Raw genomic sequence first — 21,001 nt, forward strand, 5'->3', positions numbered from 1 at the left:
AAAATGTTACGTGGCTTTAAAAGAATTAAGTAATTTTTATGTGCAAATGCTTACTTAAAACCTGTTTGACCAAGTTTATTTTTCTCCAAAAGTATTTATTTTTGTCAATAAGTGCTTACTTTTAAAAAAAAGTGAGGTGTTTGATCAATCTTTTGAGAGAAAATAAGTGCTTCTGGGAGCAACAGAAGCAGTTTTTCAGAAGCTAAAAGAAAATAGCTTCTCCCCAAAAACACTTTTCAGAAAAATACACTTAGAAACACTTTTTAAAAGCTTGACCAAACACAAATTGCTGCTAAAAAATGCTTTTTAAATTAATATGTCAAATACAAATTGCTTTTCTTTAAAAAAAAAATACTTTTCAAAATATGGTGATTTTAAAGGGAGGGAGGAAAGAGAATTAAGGCGCGAAATGAGAGGCAAGAGACCCGAACTAACTTAACTACCTAACAATCTGACTGACCTCTTCCTTTCTCTTCCTCTTACACAAGAACAAACTTCCAATTCCAATGTCTCATTCCCCTTTTTCTTCTTCAACAACAAAATACAATTGTTTGATCAACGGCAATGTCATGGCTGCGATCGGCGGTAAACAAAGCTGTAGAAGTTGGTGGCGCAGGCAACAGAAACCTTCGTTACTATGCCGATTCTGTCGTCCAACAAGCCAGTAATGCTGTCTCCGGTGTTCCCAAGTTATTCCTTGATCGCTCCGTATGACAAACCTTCTCTCTTTTCTCTCCCTACATACATATAATGCGCAGAGGCGCAGCGCGGCTAGGATTTTGAGTTTATAGGTTCTGGATTCTAAATAAATTGTTTGTACAGATTAAATGAATTATTTCTTGATCACTCCGTATGACAAATTCTTCATCTTTTCTCTCCATACATACATATATATAATGTGTAAAGTAGGAGCTAGGATTTTGAGTTTATGAATTCTGGACTCTAGAAAAAACATATTATTGAATTCTGAATTAATTATTTGTTTGTAATGCCTTTCCGGTATTCCTAAATTACTCCTCGATCGCTCCATATGACTAATTCTTCTCTCCTTTCTCTCCATACATACATATATGTGCAAAAAAGGAGGTAGGATTTTGAGTATGTGTGTTCTGAATTCTAGAAAGACAACTTACTGGATTCTGAATAAATTATTTATACAAATACAGGGTCAAACTCCGTCCCTATATATGTGAATTCAGCATTATAAGAAAAAACTGAAAATATGTATATGTGATGTCCAACATATAAGTCTAGGACTCAGACTGAATATATGCGTTTATACAGTTTTAAGAAATTCCGTTTAGAGGCTAATTCAACATATAAGCCTTAGACTCGGATTATGTGCGTGCTTGTGTGTGTATATATATGTATACTGAGGAAAAAATGTATGAATAAACTTTGAACTATATATATTGTATATAGTAGATTTAAGAAAAAAAGTAAATATATGTATACAATATTAATTGGTGCATTAACAGACTTTAAATTCTGGATTTGCCTTGTATCTGAGTAGTATTGGTCTTTATGGATGAAAATGGACATAGATGTAGCTATTAGCGTTTCTACATTGTCTTCCAAATGTAGCTTACACTTTAAATAGCACTAATGTATTTGACAAAAGTTTGCTTTTTATTGGATTTTACTAGTGTTACAGATTACCTCCTTTAATTCCAAAATTGATGTGGAAACCAGCATTCAGTGTTTATCTTCAACAGTTTCTATTGATTACTGAAACCTTTTTACGGAGACAATGGAATTCTAATTAGTTTAAGTGGACACAGTTACATACTGAGTACATATGGAACTATTGAAGCTGTTAGAAATCCCTAAGAGAGAAGATACTGTCTGCAACCCTTGCCACACTCTATTTCTGATTTTGATAACTTTCAAGTGCCACAATTATGTTCTTCTTGTTCACTTCTCTCTTCTCAATATCTTTTCTTCTGAAAAAGAATTACTTTTTCCCCAAGTAAGTAATTATCATGGATTTCCTGACTGAAAGCAGAATGGATTAGAGGATTAATATAGCAGCGAAATAGGATTGACACATAGGTGATTGATAGAATTAGCAAATATTTCCTGTTATATTCCGTAACTAAATGCTTGTTTTTTTCCTCGTGGTTTAGGGGTCTCGGAGTTATCAGAATTTTAAGCAAGCGGTGAAAACATTAGAAGAGCTTTCTGTTTCATGTAGAGGTATAGAGAGAGTTCAGTTACTACGAAGATGGTTAGTTGCTTTGAAAGAGATTGAGAGACTATCACTGCCTCTGCCTGTTAGTGAACCTGTCTCTTCCCCTTCTCCAAAGAGCATTGATTCTATTTATACTACCGATGATGGCAAGAATTCTCCTCGTGAGCCAACTTTGGTGAGTAAGTCATTGAACTGTCCATTTTGTGAATTTTCCAGCTTTATGAAGGATGTTAATATTCCATTTATGACTCAATCTTCAGGAAACCCTACGACATTACGAGACCAATATTTACATGATTTCAGTTTTAGTTCAGATGCCTCAGTTGTGTTAGGTTTGGAAATTCATAGTGTAATCTGTCATAGTGGCAAGTTCTTGGAAAATTAGGTTGATTCATGTAAAACAGATTACAACAACTCAAAATTAGCTTTCAATTGTCTGGTTCCCCTTTCTCAATTCCAGGATATGGCAAGCCATCTAGCCATATACCTGTGTTTACTATATATCTAATTGTTCCATGAGAGCACAGTAATTCTCCTCTCCCATCATATATTAGACATGAAGTGTACTAGTTGGGCCCTTTAAGTATCCTCAACGACAAGATATATTCTTTCCATTCTCCAGTGCCAAATGGAATCTTTTCATAAACTGTTTTATCATAGATCAACTTCCTTGACTATTTTGTTTTTTGCCTGTTATAATTTCCTCATATATTTGCTTACATTACCATGGACAGGTTTTATATTATGATCCTGATCTTGGCGGAGAACCATTGAATTTTAGAGATGTGTTTCTCAGCAGTCAAGCTCTTGAAGGAATGATACTTTCAATGGTAAGCTAAAAAACAACTTAGCTATTTGGTGCTACATACCTGCTTGATATGTTGACAATTGCTCCTCAACATGTTATCATTTCACCCCACTGCTTCTATATTTTTTTTGAGAATCAGAATCCACCATTGTGGTGGGGGGTTAGTTCTGGACCCTCACCCGTATATTAGCTGCCAAAAAGTGATTACATGAGGGAGGGGGATATGGGACGGAACCTCCTAAAACAAAGTTTGAAAGTTAGCCTCTTCTTACAATGGTGTTGCCTATCATTGTGGTGTGTCATACTGTGATTCATATATCATACTTAAAAGAGCTCCCTCTTTTTCACATGATCTTGTCTTAGACTATGTAAGCCTCCAAAAGATTACATTTACTATACAAAGATCTATATGTCATGACCTAAATACAAAAGTACTTTTGAATAGCCTAATCCTGGAATTAGGCATTTTGCACCTGTCCATCATCCTCTTTGTCTTTGCCATTACGGGGATATGAAAATCTTCATAATACCAAGTTTCCTCATGAAGTTAAAGCTGTGATTGGCCAATGCATCCGCAACATTTGCTTGTCTAAGGCAATGCTGGATTAACACTTTACTAAACCTCTTCAACATGTTTCTCAAAGCATCAACAATAGCATTCAGGTTCCACGGGGGAATTTATTTAGCAACAATCCAGTTAACTATCAACAAAGAGTGGTTCAGTCATTAACTCTGAAACCTGGTAAGTGGTAACGATGCAGCACTGACACCCAATTTCTAAAGCCTTGGCCTCGGCAGTGTTATTATTATGTTTCAAACCAAATATTATATTCTTTTATGTGGAATTTTACTTATTATCCTTTTGCGGCCAACCAAACGGCCCCTTAGGTTCAGAGCTGCTCCCAAGTTTACATAGCTTGTTGCCCCAACTGGTTTTTGTTTCTTTTAAGGTTGAAGAGGTTGTACACCTCTAGTAAATGGGGCTGCAAACTCCCATTTTGTGCCACATGTATTAATGGAGCCTCTCATTCTTCATGTGAAACCTCAGAAACAAGAATTCATCATCATGAATAGACATCATGAGTAACCCTTTTGTACGTTTTGTACACGAAAGTGAACTGAGAAGAACCGACCTTTTGTACTCTGAAGAAAAGGAGTGTTCCTATAGCTTATCCATATATAATGAGCGGTTATAAAAAGCGGTTATAAAAAGAACTTTTCCTCTCCTTCTACTGCCAAATATGGATTATAGATTCGTGTTCTCCGTCATCTTCGATTGAAGCCTCATCGCTATTTCCAGTAAGCCCCTCAGTGCTTCTGGAAATAGTCAAGAATATTGTCTAGGACATTCATCAAAGAAGAGATGGGAAAATTGGCCCTCACAATGTCAAGTGTAGAGACTGCTTTATCACCTTGAAACTGTTTTGCTTCATCTTTCAGTAACATGTGCGTTCGCTTGATAGGGATTAACTGGTCTTAACTCTTTTGTTTGAAACAGATTCTTGAAGCACCTGATACAGAAGAAGTCTCTTTACTTATGGAGATATTTGGGTGATTTTCCAATATTGTTCCTTCAGATTTCTTTTTGAGCTTCTATGGCAGACCAATCAGTTATATGAATGGTTGAGTCACTTCAGAAATGTGTGCTGAACTCAAGGAAAAATGATAAATAGAACATTTACCAGGTTTGTTTGGTTTCTGATCTATTTTATTCACTCTTTAGGCTCTGTCTTGCGGGCGGAAAAGAAGTTCGTGAAGCAACCATGAGCAGCATAAAAGTTTTGGCAAAAGCTTTCTCAAGCTATAAAGAAGAAGTGCTGGTAAGGGAACAAACTCCTTATGCTTGCCTGGTAGTGATGTTGCTCTAGGATCTAAAGAGTTATGGTTAGTATGTTATTAAACAAAACTGTAAGTCCATCAATTTTCCCATAATTCATCCCAGGCGAAGAAGGAAGAGCTGCTTCTCCATGCACAAGGTGCAATTGCTGGACTGAAAATAAATGCAGATATAGTGAGGTGTGAAGATCTTTATCCTTTTATCAAGATGGATCTTTTATATATTGCCTGCATAAACTGCAATATATAATTTTTCTTCTTTGTGATCTGCAATCAGAATAGATTCTGAAGTCTCAAACATACATCAAAAACTAGACAAGATGATATTACAACTGCCATCAAGCAAATATGAAAATGAGTCTTCTAGAGTTGCAACTAATGCAACATCAGAGGCAAGTTGGATTTCGATTCCCAGTTTTTGTTCTTTACCAAGTTATGCTATCTAACAATGAGTTTGCAAGAAACACCATAGTTGAGAAACCAGAAAATTTTCTTGGGGTGGGGGAACAAAAGTGTCTAGAGGTATTATCTTAGCAATAAAATATGAGTGTTCTTTATGAACTTTCACTTTTTCCTCGTCTAACAAATACATAGCTCCTTTCTAATTATTATACTCCCAAAAGAATGGGCTTAATATCTTTGTTTGACTAGGAATTGGTTCATTCATTGTAAAATCTGTATGTCGTAAAGATCTTATAGAAAGTAGTGTACCACACATTTAGAAATTAATTTTGTAAGAAAATATTTACATATCATGGCAGTCCCAGACTTAATAGGTTGGCCAGCATTTCCTTGATGCTGATGAATATACTGTTACTGTTCTCACAAAAAAAAAATTATACGACTGAAGAGTTTTCTAGAAGTTCAGATGTCATTCTATATCAGTACATATTATCTGGCTTAACACTTGTAAGACACTTCAATATAAAGTCCTTTAGACCTGCCTTTAGTAGTTGCTAATATTTTCAAAAGACGCTGCAACTTTTGTACGTTCCTGTTCTTATTGTGAAGTTTATCAACCCACTCTATGCCCAAAATATATCTCTGCTATTTTTTTTCCAAAACAAAATATCCAGCCATTGGATGGATCAGTTATAATAGTCCTAGCAGCATTTATGGATCTATGTTTTTCCACTATGATATAACCTTTAGGCATATAAAAGAACACAAAACTTAAATCATTAGGTTCATATTAAATTGATGGGACCTTTTAAAAAAATATTGAAACTGGATGCTTTTTCTATGGCAGGGATTGAAAGAAGCACTCTCTCAGCTTCAATTCTTATCCAAGATGGAAGCACTTTTATTACAGAAGAAGGCTTTGCTCGGCAGGGATGTTCCCGAAAGTCTGTCCAAAAGGGTATGCTTTCTAAATGATGACATGCTATATATGCCATAAAAATAAGATCGGCTGAGGTGATGGTCATAGCTCTGTACCCTGGGCATGACACCTGCCTGAAAGATCGACAAATCACCTTTTACGGGAGATGATACTTCTTATGGAGTTGTTTAAGTTGCTTGCTTGCTTGTAAGAGATATTTTCTTTTATTGAGGCGTCTCTTACAACTAGATCACATCCATTTAGCTTAGCTTTCAAAAATGGATTTCTTACTAACAGTAACCTATGAATTACTCCACTACCTTTGCACCACAAAGAACGACCTGGTTCATATTCCACGAGAACAATAATATTCGATAAAGGGGGTAAGTATACCTGATCCGCTAAAGTATCGATCATTATTATTTTCACTGTATCACCTTGTTGTAATATATAAATTCAGAAATAAAGTACACAAATCTGTATCCATTTGACAAGTTTCTTACTCCTGTATTTTACTTTACTGACTGCAATCAGAACTACTAATCATAGTGATCAAAGAAGTAAAAATAAATGGCGTTGGTACATCCAAAGATCATTTCCTTTATTAGTACAAGCTCTATTATAACTAATCATCAGCTAAACATCGAAACCAATTATGCACCTGCAAAAGTAGGGAAAAAAAGTGTCAATGTGGGAGCCTTCCGAGGGGTAGAATAAAATGGGGATGATGATTCTTCTGTCTTTCCTAATCATTAGGAAATGATGCAAAAAGTTAAGAAGCCCGCATAGTGCAATTAACCCTATAGAGGCTCTCTTCTACATACAGGTATATTTGGATCTGTTCTTTACGCATTTGAACTGTCTTCTCTCTTTGCTGTATAAATAGGTTTTTAAGCTGAAGGTTTTATCAGAGTCTCTTTCAAGCTCTGCTTCAAAAACTGAAGTCCGAATTTCAGAGAACAGGTTTGAGTTTCTCTCTTTTGTCATTTCTACTCACTCTCTCTCCCCCTCTGTGAAAAAGAACTTCTAAATGAGATTTACTTTACAACTGCAATCACCGTGATCTTACCCTTCCCTGTTTCTCAATGAGAAAGAATAATTTACTGTGCTTAAAGAATAATTTACTGTGCTTTTCTTTTGCAAACGCTTCAGTTCTGATCTATAACTGGTAACTAAGTCATCTTAGGTGGAGGTTTACTGAAAAGAGAACGATCCTTTGGTGTCAAATGTGATACTGAACCTGGTAGTTTACATCAGACCACTATTAGAGAGCAATATTGCAAAGGTTAACTAGTGCGTTAGAGTGATTGCAAAGAGCACAGGCAACAGCCCAAGTTCTTTTATCAAACATACTTATGTTTCTCAGAAGGAACTTATTGTTTTCTGTAGTTTCTAGTCCAAGGGTAGCCTTACATTTTGGTTTCCAGTAATGGATCTCATACTTTTAACACTGTAAACTTAATAGCATTTGATAGAAGTATGCTCATACTGTTTTATTAATGCCAAGTTATTCCTTATGGGAAGTTTTGGATTTCCTATTAAAGGAGCCATCTTTTTCTTTTAATGGGGACATCTAGTTCTCATTTTAAGACATTCTCCACTTTCATCAATTTCTCCCCTGCAGAATCCAAAAGGAAGGAGCTCTTAAGTTCCGTATAGCAAAAACCGGTGAAATCTCCCAGCTTGAAAAGGTAAGATTTCCTCCACGTATTCCTGATGGACATTCTATTAACTGTTTTGTAGTCGGTGAATATACATGTATCGGAAATGATTTGATGGCGTGGTTAGATACAGATTCTTTCAAAGTTCTCTTTTCCGAAGCTAGTAATTGTCCACCTTTGACGCGTTTCAAATTCTCTGCTTCGATAGATCTTCTTCAGATTACTTTCTATTATCATTATTGGTTGCTCTAGTCTACTACTGGGTCGACTTGAAAGTTTGTTAGAGAAAAGATTTAAATCTTTAATAGGTCAGTTAACTATAGTTATAAGGGTTAATTATTATGATTGCAGGGAACTTAATACATTTAAAATGAGGCAAAAGACAGTTATTTTGTACAGATGCATGGATTTACCAATAAACTCAAAGGGAGCGTGAGTATATATGAACTTATAAGCTCCTTAAAATAACATATGTCCATGTCTTCATCTTGATTTCCTGGCGCACAAACATTTGTTTCTTTACTTCTTATTGTTTCTGAATCTTCATGTAACCAAGGAATGGATGCTCGGATGATTTTATTCGTTAGTCCATCTGTTCATTTCATTTTTTGTTTCATTTTGAGTTAGATTCACAATTACTGCAAAGAGCCAGCCAAATGTGAACTATTTCCTACATGTGAAAGTGTCTCAGTAGCCTCTAGTTCTTGAAAATGGAATAAAACGTTTTTCACTTAGTTAATAATTTTCTTGATCAGAGATTGTACTCACCTGTTGAAGTGTGATTTTCTTTTCTAGGAACTTGAGGATGAAATTAAGTCACTTGAGAATCAGAGAGATGAACTTGAAGCAGCGCTAAAGAAGGTAGCCAATGTTTTCTCTTCTTTACAGAAAGTGTGTGTGTTGTAGTAAAATATGTTCCATCAATCTTCTATTCTAATTTTTTTGAACTTCTTGGGTTGGAAATGCCACTTCATCTGCATCTACCATTTGATGGAAGATTGTTAATATACAAGAGTTTGTGTCTCGCTTGATATAAAAAGAAATGAAGTGACTCAGCTTTAATGAAGTTCGAGTAAAAATGCCTCAGCTTCAATGAAGTTCGAGTTGCCTGAGCATCAAATGGTTTATGGAAAGTATTCCTGAAAATGTGTCACTTGAATTGAGGAGCATGTAGAAAATAGTCTATGATATTCCCTTATATCAACATTCAAGCATGAATTTTCCAGAAATTACTCCAATTGACCCTGGTCATTCAACAACAACATACCCAGTATAATCCCACCAGGTGGGGTCTAGTCATTGAGAATTTGAATTTGTGAAATGCAAGAACTTTTGTCAATTAATTATGAACTAAACAATGCTATAATGTTTGCATTTCTAATCATTATTCTTATCACTGATCATGCTGTGTCCAATGAGTGCTTGGGTAGGTCAAAGTTGCATTGGTTTCAGCAAATGCCCGTCTTCACAATGCTAGGGAAGAAAGAGAACAGTTCGATGAAGCTAATAATCAAATTCTTCAACACTTCAAGGTGAAGGTAGGGCAACAATGAAGCAGTATGGTCATGGAATTTATCTATAATGAAGTTGATGCATAATTTTGTAGTCTGCAAGACGACCATCTTATTATAAGATCTAATATCTTCAATCCTAAATTCAGGAAGATGAGCTGTCTAGATCGATGACATTATATAGGGCAGAAGCAGATGTTTGCGATGCATTTATTAGTTTCTTAGAAGACTCATGGACTTTTGAGTCCTCTTACATCAAACAAAAGCAGAAGCAGGTCAAGTATGGAGCTTTCCTTGATGTGCCTATGGGTTATGCTTTCTTTTTAAATGCAAAAAGTTGTTACCATGTTACTTTGACTGTTCTGGCTTGCTAAATTTCTAACTAGCAGTAAAACTGAAATTAAAATAGCTGTGCCGCTGCTATTTCAACATGCATATATCCTTGAATAATAGGATTTCTTGGAGAGTGTTTACTTAATGATATGCTTTTCAAATGTCAAGTGATGAATTGGACAATTGTGAAGATTATCTGGTGAACTTGGCAATCCATGTCTTATCAATGTACAAGGTATGACTGTTTCGATGTGGGGTGTTTAAGATTATTGCTTCGGATTATAATCTGATAGTCAAACTGAGAACAGATTGTCTTTTCCTTTGCAACAGGATGGGCTGGGGCCTTCTATTTCAAATCTTAAGGAACTTGCAGAAAACTTGAAACGGTATCATAATTCACACTTCTTTGAAGTATCCTTCTAGAGGGAATCGTGTTTCTAATGTCTGATTGCCAGGTCAGAGATTATGAACAATGAGAAGGCTGAATCAATTGAAGAGAAAAGAAGGCTAGAGGAAGAATACCTGAATGCAGAGGCTAAGGTACATCGATATTTATTTCTCTGACACTCTCTGATCTGTTCACTAGTCTCGAGCATGATCATTCTCCACTGGAAGAGTATTTACATTTTACTGGAGGTTTTGATTTTGCTTGACACTCTTGTTCAGTCTGCATTTGTTTGTTTCTACATGTAGTACTTATCTCTAACTTATTTGTTTTTATCTGTTCTATTCCTTCTTTATTCTCTCCTTGCTATTTCTCGTCAGTGGGTATTCTGTTTATCTTTTTCCTATAATTAATTTGCAGTTAGTTACAGTGTTCAGTGTAGTGGACGGCATAAAAAGACAATTTTATGGGCAAGACGGCGCGATCTCTAGGTGATGAAGTGTAATTATTTTGCTTGTTTTATATCCACTAGTGGTAGTAGCATTCTGTAATGATGACCTCTAAATTAATAATAAGATTTAACCAGGAAAGGTGATCAGAAACTGAAAGAGTTACTAGATGCTCTTCAAAAGTTAGAAGACGAATTCGAATCCATTAATAGACCAACACTGGAACTCGAGACCCTAGCAAGGAAGGCTGAGGCCGCAAAATCAAAAGAGGCACTTGAAAGTTCCCCTTCGTCTCCTACGCAGCCACCAAGCGATGATTCGGCGTCCTTTGTAGATGCGCTTCCACGAATCCAGACGCCAAGGCCTGACCATACGTCCAATCCAGAAACTATGGTACTAACACCAAGGCGATGGATGAGAGAGAATGTCAGAAGAAGTCTTTCATTAGCTATAAATCAAACAACAGGGACGCTAGAGTCCAGTTTCAAGTCGCCAAAACTTCGGAAAGGGAAGTCATTGGATCCAGCCGCTGAGCTGTCTCGATTGAAGCTCGAGCTGGAACTTGAGAATGATAGTAGAATACACCCTTCTGAGGAGATCAATGACTGGGAGTCTGATGTCGTTGACAAAGAAAGACTACATTTTAAATGAACTTCCCAACCACAGAAGATAGCTTCAAATATGTACTGTTTGGCTACCTTCTTGAGCCAAAAGGCCAAAAGATGGCCAATTGTGGCAATTTGATACAGAATGTAATGCTATAACCTATACCGCATAGCTTCAAATATGTACTGTTTGGCTTCTTTCTTGAGCCAAAAGATGGCCAAAATTGTGGCAATTTGATACAGAATGTATTGCTATATCCTATAGCTTGGTTTTCTCAACAGTGGACCTTGGAGATAACCTCTTAAGTCACTTTACACTTAGTTTTTATGGTATTAGATGAATCTTTGTACATAAAGTACGTTGTTTTTATGACGTCCGGACTTAATTCAGGTGTACACATGGATTCTCTCTATGTACTATCCTTTTCATAAATTTACTGGACTAGACTTAAATGTTGAAACTGTTGAAGCAATACTTCTTCAAGTAAAAACCACCAAGTGGTATGGTGGAATGGTTGAGATCTCCCATCTTTAATCAGAAATTTCGGGTTCGAGCACTGGGAATGGAGAACCTCTTGGTAGGCAACGCTTTACTCCCATAGTGAGTGGGGCCTACCCAGTATGAATCTAGATTAGTCCATCGAGTGTGTTCGGTATACCAGATGCCTAAAGCCAAAAGTGAAAGAAAAGTTACTTTTGGTCTGGTAAGAAGAACCTATATGCTATAGAGGTTCTTTTTGGAATGCAAAAGCTGAAGGTAGCGTTAATAGGAAGAGGGCAATGGAGACTGGAAGTTGGGCCAGTTGAGGAAGGTTGGCAGTTGGGAGCTTGTCTAGTTTTGAACTTTGACAGATTAAAGTCATGTGAGGAATCTGATGTGGAATAGTAGCAATAGCAAAAACAACAGTGACAGATCAGAAGCAGATTTCGGGTTTTGATTTGATGGGTTCATTCTTTAGGATTTTACCGCTGAACTCATTACACGTTTTGAAATTATGGCTTCAAAATCTATTACTATTTGTTAAGAAATTTAGTACTTTTTTTACATATATCTTTATATTATGTATCGAAAACCTGGGTTCAGATAAACTCGTTACTTATATTGTCCATCCGCCACGGTCATAGACAGGAAGCAGAGTGCTAGAGCAGGGGCATGGTGGTGATTTCTACCTCTGAACTACAAGTCTATGATGAAATCAATCCAAATATATGTGCAAATCTATTGGTTCTCTCAAATCCTTTTTGTATCAATCAACAAACTACATTTATATCCACTCCATGTTTCCTTCTCCATATTATTCCAAATTATTTGTGCAAATCTCTTGGTTCTCTCAACTCTTTTTTGTTCTGTATCAATCAACAAACTACATTTTATACCCACTCCATGTTTCCTTCTCCCTATTATTTCTCTCTATATAGTATATGGGCAGTTTTCGGATTTTTTTATTTTGTATCTCACACAATTGACACTATTTGTGTTAGGCATTTTTGTGTCTCACAATTTAGTGGATTCAAAATTTGTGGACTCAAAAGTATAAGATCTGAGTCCACCAACTTGTGAGACTAAAACAAACCTCACATGACTAGTAACAATAGTATAAGGCTCAAAATAAATTCACACTTTCCTATTTGTTCATTTCATTTTTAGTCAGAGTCTCACCGGTTGGATGTTAGAAATGCGGAGTTTTGTTGCTCTTTGGTGAGACAATGGATTAAAGGCTTGAATGCACAAGTTTCGAATATAGTAAGCCAAAATCTTTACCATGGAAAGAACAAGATTTTCTTTAATGCAGAAATGTTTAACATGATAAGTAAATGAGTAGATGATAAATAACGAGTAAGATATCATCTTAATTTTTTGGATAACCAAAAAGTTTTCGAGGGTCAGTAGCACACAATTCGAAACTCGATAAATAATGGGTCCGTTAATATAGCCTTCTTCACTTATATATCATGTTTTTGTTTGCGATGGATTTCTAGCTCGCGATGTATATCTAATTTGTATATCATGTGTTGCACTTTTATCACTAGATCACCAAACTGAGCAAATATCGTTACTACTTATGTGTTGTGTTCTCTTCTCTGGTCTATTTATTTCTTTCATTTCTATCCTTTCAAACAAATCAACCTAAACTAAGTAGTGCTCAACCGAATTCATGATATTACAATTCGAATTGTGACCTCTTGATCATTGCGACATAGACTTTGCATATTATTCAATTAGATATTTATGTCTCACATATGAAACCATCACACATAAACATAAAATACATAGGGGAGAGTTGGTGGTGGTTGGGGGGAGGGGGGGGGGTTGTGTGTGTGTATGAAGTTACAAAGGGGATAAAAACAAGGACCTCGAGCATTGGAAGCTATACCATTTTTATATGTTTGAATTCAACATTTCCAAAAATTGGAAAGGCCAGGACATTGTACTCTATGGCAATGAGTAGGGTTAGAAGTCTTAAAAGTTGACATCTCAAAAACAGTTAAAGTAAAAAAATAAAAGGTTTTTATTTTTTATATTTTTTTGAAAAAGATGCCCCATCACTACTTTGACCAAGTCAATGGGACAATCTGAAATAGGAGCAGAGAAGAAGATATTCAAATCCTATAACAGAATTCAATTTTGTTTTTTTAAGGTGCTAAAAACCAAGTGTTGAGGAATGGGCTATTTCTTTTATATCCACTGCATAAAATTGTTTGTTTAATCAAGTTTTGCTGCATTGGGGTTGTGGGTTCTGCAGACACTGGCACTTGTTAAAGCTATGCTCTTTTGGACACAACTGCAAACCAAAAATCCAATATAAGACCCTTTTGCTCATTCAAACTTTTAGGGTACGTTCGGTACGAAGAAATATGTTTTTCACGAAAATAAGCGGATTTTTTAATTATTTTCTGGTGTTCTGTATGTAAGTAAAAAATATAATTCTAAAAGTATTCGTATATAATCTGGACAAATACTATGAGAGATAGGGCGGGGTGGTGGGATGGGGGCTATGCGGGTGGGGTTGAAGATAGGGTGGGATGGAGGGTGGGGAGGATATGATCATGCGGAATGCCACTTGTAGAACTTATTTTTCTTATTTTTACTAGGGAAGTCATTTTTCTCATTTTAAGAACTTGTTTTCCTAAAACAAATGTTTTCAAAAATTTTGACCAATAGAAAATGAGAAAATTGGATAACATTTTCTGAAAATGTTTCCTCCATACCGGACACACCCTAGTGTATAAATTTTGATAAGTTTACCTTTATAAAATTTAAAAATGATAATAACTAACCTCAATCACAAACTAGTTAGCTTTACATTCTCACACGGTTCATATCACTCAATTAAGTCCGTTGTAATTTAAGATTGTGCAATTTTAATTTTCCCAGCACTAAGAGCCCGTTTGGATTGGCTTATAAGTTGGCTTATAAGCTGTTTTCAGCTTTTTTGAGTGTTTGGCTGGCCAGCTTAAAGTCATTTTATGCTTAAAATAAGCTCAAAAAAATAATTGGACCCATTTGACTTAGTTTATCTAAAGCAGCTTATAAGCTGAAAACAGCTTATAAGCCAAAAAAAAATAAGTTGGACTACCCCAACTTATTTTTTTCAGCTTATAAGCTGCAAACAGCTTTAAGCTGTAAGCCAATCCAAACGGGCTCTAAATTTCTTTTACATTTATCTATTAGCATATAAATTTCTGATAATATTAACAAAAAACTCTTAGCATAGATTTAATCTAAAGTAAACGTACCAAACTAACCAAAGTCCCAACTAATTGATATTAAAAATATAATTTCTTATTTTCTAATTTACTTTATGAGGAGAGGAAAGGCCCTAACTCATTTAGCTTAAATTCCAGTTCTAGGACCATCACTATCGGAGTTCGAATTTTTGATAAGTGAAATACTAGTATAATGTGCTAGAATTCGAAATAAAGAATCGAATTCTTGAAATTCTCAACTGTAAAATCATGAACTCAAGAACTTTTACCTTATTTCTCTTTTTGGCAAGTATTGTGTTGAGTTCGAACTCATGGATAAAATTCTCGAATTCTCAAATGTAAAATCATGAAACCTTGAGTTCGAACTCAAGGACAGAATTTTGAATTCTTAGTTGTAGAACCATGAAATCAAGGAAAGCATTTTTGAATTCATACCCCCACGAATGATTCATAGAATTTGAATCTAAGAATGATTAATGGAGTTCAAACTTTTCACAAATTAAGTGTGAAGATTTGCTAGGTTTGAAACCTTAACAATACAGTCAAACCTCTATATAACGACATCCTCATATAACATCACCTCTCTATAACAACCAATTTTTTTTTAAACCGATTTTTTATGTTATATTTTACTTCTCTATAATAACATTTCACCTATAATAGCAACTGCCAACTTTATAACAGTACACTCTTTATAAAATTACCCCCATATAACAACTATCTTTTTTTTTTTTGTAATATAATAATTAACCATCTTTATAAAAATAGAATATATATATATGATTACCAATAATAAGTGTAGAGTTTTGACCAAATATTTGATCATTCAATACACTATTTATGACCAAAAAATATCATATGAATATATATCTTTTTATCATTAAACGATTTTCCTTCATTATACAAAGTGTGATTAGGCATAGAATTTGACAAATAAAAATAAAAATTAGATTTTATGCATCTTTTTTGCCTACAACAGCGAAGTATTATTTAAATGGCAATGTTGTTATAGGTGTATAACAACAATTCTCTATAACAGCTGAAAAATTTCGGACCCAACGAAGCTGTTATAGAGAGGTTTGACTGTTTATGGAAATTTAGGGGTGTTCAGGGTCCGGTTTGACTTGGTTTTTGGTTAAAACCAAACCAATTAAATCGGGTTTTTTGGATATTCATAAACCAAAACATTATAATATAAATTCAATCGGTTTCGATTTTGTCGGGCTGGTTCGGATTTTGCGGGTTTTAAGGAAATATTTTATAATGCAAAGAAATTGATACAAGTGAGGTGCAAAAAATAAAAAAGAGATACAACAATTATGGTGAAAACATTATCACATTCACATCAATGCTAAAACATTCATTCCCTATCATTTTTCTTTTAAGGACTTCTTCTTTTGTTTAAAGACTTCAAGTTACGCACAAAGGTTTTGTTGTAAACCTTGAATTACTGGATCGTAATGAATTAGATATGATCCCAGGCTTGAGGGACTATTAACTCCAAATTAGATCAAATATTTAAACCTAATCCTACACTTATGGGACCATTTTGTTTTTATTCTCTCTCCCGACAGCAGAGACATAATCAAAAACACAAACAAATACTAAACAAATTTGTCTCATTATCTCTTTGTCAAAAAAAAAAAAAAATCTCTTAACTTCATTCCCCTAAAAAAGTGGGGGAAACAGAATTAGAACACCACCCAAGAAAAGACTTTTCTTTCTAATTATTTGAATTCGTATTAGACTTGAAATAAAGAAGACAGATAAATTTTTTAAGGCTTAATGCATATGCACCACCCTAAAATTGCCTTTTTTTTTCTTTCTCCATTTTGGCACCTCAACTAAGTGTTGTTCCTATTGAACCTCTGAATTCGTCCTCAAGTGTGTCTATCAAACCCCCTAAATATGATTTTTATTAGAAGCAAAAATTAAATTGGGGAAATGAAGGTAGAGAATATTTCAAACATGTGGTAAGCTATTCTTAAAGTTATGGATATGTCAGTTTCTTCAGGTTCTGCTCTTCCACTGCCAGCTTAATTAAGAGCTACTCTTTTTTTTCCTTCTCAATTGCTGCTAATCTTAACTAAAAGATGACAATTAAATTAGAATATATATTTGCATGTTGCTACATTGAAGATAGAATATTATGTAAGTCGGATTGTGTTTAATAGATACACTTAAGAACAAGTTCAGGAGTTCAATAGGAACATCACTTAGTTGAGGTGCCAAAATGGAAAAAAAGTGAGAACGAGTTCAGGAGTTCAATATGAACAACACTTAGTTGAGGTGCCAAAATGAAAAAAAGGTGCAAGTTCAGGAGATCGTATATGCATTAAGCCTTTTTTTAATTAATATGCAAAATATATATATATACACACACAAAACCGAGGGTGTTTCGATTCATTAAGTCGATTTAACTCAGTTTACCAATTCGGATTGATTTTTCAATCTCATTTGAACACAAAACCGAGGGGATTTCGATTCATTAAGTCGGTTTAACTCAGTTTACCAATTCGGATCGATTTTTCGATCTCAAACACCCCAAATTCAACTCGTTATAAGTTTCAAATTATGTATTTAGGTCAGGAGTAGTTTTTTTTATCCAATTACTTTTAAATTGATGACTAATTTCTCATCGCCTAAAAATGACCATTTACCCATTTTGTTTAAAAACGCCGTCTGTGGGACTCGAACCCACGACCACATGGTTAAAAGCCATGCGCTCTACCAGCTGAGCTAAGACGGCTGGTTGATTGGGTAACTATTTATGTTACTTATCCTCAAAATTAGCAGTGTCTGATTCACTATTATAAGAAAATATTTCATGCATAATCTTAAGTAGCATTTGATTGGTGATATTAAAAAATACATATAGTAAGTTATGTGAAAATTTACATTATTTTCCCCATTTAAACCTCGATATATTCATGATGATAAGTAGACAGTAGTGTTTCCTTCCTGCACGTGACTTAAATTTATGACTTACCGTAGCGAAGATTTTATATGTATTTTGATAAAGTAGACTTAGGCATTTGGATGAGTTCTGTATTTGAGTTGAAGTTGGGAAAAAAGGAATTTCGAGTTGAAGTTGGAAAAAAAATGTGGAAGTTGAAATGCTTTTTAACATGAACTTCATTCAGAATAAAATTTGTGAAACTTATAGATTTGTGTGTGGGCACGAGCATTTCATTTGAAATACACCTTCAAACCGTTATTTCAACCTTTCAAGACTTCGTTTCAAGTTTTAGTCCTGAAGTTTAGTATTTGTAAACATTCACATTTGAACTAATACTTGCAATTATTGAAAAAAATTCAAGAAAAATGGCTTCACCAGTTTCATGCGTTGGACCTATTTTTTGTGGCTTTTTTTTTTTTTTTTTTTTTTTTTACTTTTATTGTTTCCTTTTTAAGTATTCTGCTTAGTTTCCATCCATGTCTTTTGCCTATCAATTTTAAATTTGTTTTTCTCTGAGGCCTTTAATTATTTCTTTAACATATATTTCAGATTCAATGCATCAAATTTAAGTTATAAGTGTTTGTTAACCTTTGGTCATTGAGAGTAAAAAGCAAATAAAATAAAATAAAGGAAGAAGAAATTCTAGTAGTATTGGTCACTTGTGAATAAGTAGAAATTTGACCATAGAGTAAATGAAGTGAACCAACAGTCATAGAGCCTGTTTGGATGGGCTTAAAATAAGCAGCTTGGAAACAGCTTATAAGCCAAAAAAAAAAAAAAGTTGGGTAGGCTAACTTTTTTTTTTTTTTGCCTTATAAGCTGTTTTCAGCTTATAAGCTGCTTTAGATAAGCTAAACTAAACGGACCCAATTATTTTTTTGGATTTATTTTATGCACAAAATGACTTTAAGCTGGCCAGTCAAACACTTAAAAAAACTAAAAACAGCTGATAAGTAACTTATAAGCCAATCCAAACGGACTCATAGTATGGAACATAGATAGAATAAATAGCCAAATATAACTATTTATAAGTCAAATAAACTTTTCTTTCTTTTTCTTTGGGAAAGGGAGTGGGACATTGTTATACTTGGATGTATATCAGATTCAGAGGCATTCAAAAAGTTCTTTTTCCCCCCTCTAATTTTAAAGAAAAGAAAAATCCTAATATTTATCTAATTCTTATTTATATATAATGTTTTAAAGTAGTTTGAGAGATTAATAATCTCTGTTTAGCTAAATCATTTGAAAAGTGACTTTCTTAGTAATTAGTGTTTGGCAATATTTTCAAAAAGTAAGTGTAGTAAAATTAGGGAAAAGGAAATTACTACTAATTAATCTGGTTAAAATGAATTTTTGTTATGACAATCTTGTCCTAAAAAACATCTAATTTTTTTTTTTGTTTGTAGAAGCTACTTTTTTTTGCCGAAAACAAACTTCTACTTAAAAGTTAAAAACAACAACTTATATTACTGCACAAAGCAACTTATTTCTTCATCAAAAGATTGACCAAATACCTTCATTCTCTATAAGTGTTTTTTTAAATGGAAAATTAAGCACATTTAGCTCGTAGAAGCTTGACTGAACAGGTTATAAGCAGCCTTAACTAGTAAAATTATCTAGGGAAAAGGGCCTGATTTGCCCCTCTACTTTAGTAAAAGGTTCATATTTACCCTCCGTTATACTATCAGGCCATTTATACCCCTACCGTTAGAATAGTTACAATATTTACCCCTATATTTAACCCTTATCCACTGTGGCCAATGTCGTGGGCCAGGCCTATCCACTGTGGCCAATTACATTGCCACGTAAGAGGCCATGTCAGCAACCCAATTAAATTAGTCCTAAAATTAAAAGATCAAATAATGCCTTCTTCTTCACCATTAAAATGCCATTAAAATGCTTGCTTGATTCCTGCAGAAACATATATGCGTTTCTTCAAAAAAATTAAAGATCAATGCATTTAAAGGGCAATCCGCACAAAAAAAAAATGAAGAGCAAAAATTAAAGACCAGTCCAATTCGTGCAATTTCTTCAAGCAGTGCAGCAGATTATAGCACCAGATAAAAGCAAATCATCATCACAGCCCATTTTTCAGATCAATCAAGATCAATAAAACACTTTTTCCTCATTTTTAAGCTAGAATTTGATAAAGAACTTGAACAAAAACTGCAAAATCCTCTTTTTTTTCTCCAAATACCTCTTTTTTAAGCTAAAATCCATCAACAAAAACTGAAAAAATCCCTTTTTTTCCTCCGATTACCTCATTTCTGAGCTAAAAATTGATAAAGAACTTCAACAAAAACGAAAAAAAAAATCCCTTTTATCTCCTATTAACTCATATTTGAGCTTAAGTACTTCAACAAAAACTTAAATATCCCTTTTTTCCTCCAATTACCTCAACTTTTAGCTAAAAATTGCTAATGAACTTCAACCAAAAACAAAAACAAAAAAAAAAAAAACTTTTTTCTCCGATTACCTCATTTTTAACCCGAAATTTGCTTCTATGTTTCTGCAGGAAACCATATATGCGTTTGGCCATAGATTGCAAGTATATCTGCTTCTGCTGCTACTACTAGAGCTGTTTTTCGCAAATACCCACTTTTTAAGGAAATTTTTGCGAGAATTTGAGGGTCAAAAATTAAAGAGCAACCCTAAATAGGGACGTTTGTGCCAATGACCCATCTTTAAGAGTTGGGAACCTAAATGACGTGAATAAAAAAGGGCTATGATGATTATATTCTGGGCTAATAATCAATTCTTGAACATGTTGAAGACAACACTTTAATGGTGAAGAAGAAGAAGAAGACATTATTTGATCTTTTAATTTTAGGATTAATTTAGTTGGGTTGCTGACATGGCCTCTTACGTGGCAATGTAATTGGCCACAGTGGACAGGCCTGACCCACGACATTGGCCACAGTGGATAAGGGTTAAATATAGGGGTAAATATTGTAACTATTCTAACGGTAGGGGTATAAATGGCCTGATAGTATAACGAGGGGTAAATATGAACCTTTTACTAAAGTAGAGGGGCAAATCAGACCATTTTCCCAATTATCTAATACCATATTAGGTGGAAGTAGAAAATCCCCAATAAAATAGTTAATGCGAGCAAAAGCTGATTCGAACACCACGATTATTAAAAAGATTGAAAAAAGTTTACTGACATTTGCTACAAATTTTTATATGCTTTTCTGTCTTGGCATCATCTCTCACTTTAAAGTACCTCTGCTC

The 21,001-nt window shown here is 34.4% G+C and overlaps 1 protein-coding gene and 1 non-coding gene across 2 annotated transcripts; one reads left to right on the forward strand and one right to left on the reverse strand.

Annotated features, from left to right (window-relative positions):
• Window positions 1–474: 474 nt before the first annotated feature.
• Window positions 475–11,597, forward strand: LOC132630239 (uncharacterized). Its single transcript, XM_060345829.1, has 18 exons — window positions 475–708; window positions 2,127–2,366; window positions 2,926–3,021; window positions 4,498–4,550; window positions 4,723–4,819; window positions 4,942–5,015; window positions 5,113–5,227; window positions 6,085–6,195; window positions 7,043–7,119; window positions 7,781–7,847; window positions 8,613–8,678; window positions 9,248–9,355; window positions 9,478–9,608; window positions 9,830–9,896; window positions 9,992–10,047; window positions 10,117–10,201; window positions 10,467–10,537; window positions 10,633–11,597. The coding sequence occupies exons 1-18, from the start codon at window positions 565–567 to the stop codon at window positions 11,144–11,146; spliced, it is 2,172 nt and encodes a 723-aa protein (XP_060201812.1). The 5' UTR covers window positions 475–564; the 3' UTR covers window positions 11,147–11,597.
• A 5,887-nt stretch (window positions 11,598–17,484) lies between these two features.
• TRNAK-UUU (transfer RNA lysine (anticodon UUU)) lies at window positions 17,485–17,557 on the reverse strand. Its single transcript has one exon. It is a non-coding gene; the product is annotated as a tRNA-Lys (tRNA).
• Window positions 17,558–21,001: the final 3,444 nt, after the last annotated feature.

This window comes from Lycium barbarum, chromosome 3 (assembly GCF_019175385.1).
Source record: "Lycium barbarum isolate Lr01 chromosome 3, ASM1917538v2, whole genome shotgun sequence".
Lineage (NCBI taxonomy): Eukaryota > Viridiplantae > Streptophyta > Magnoliopsida > Solanales > Solanaceae > Lycium > Lycium barbarum.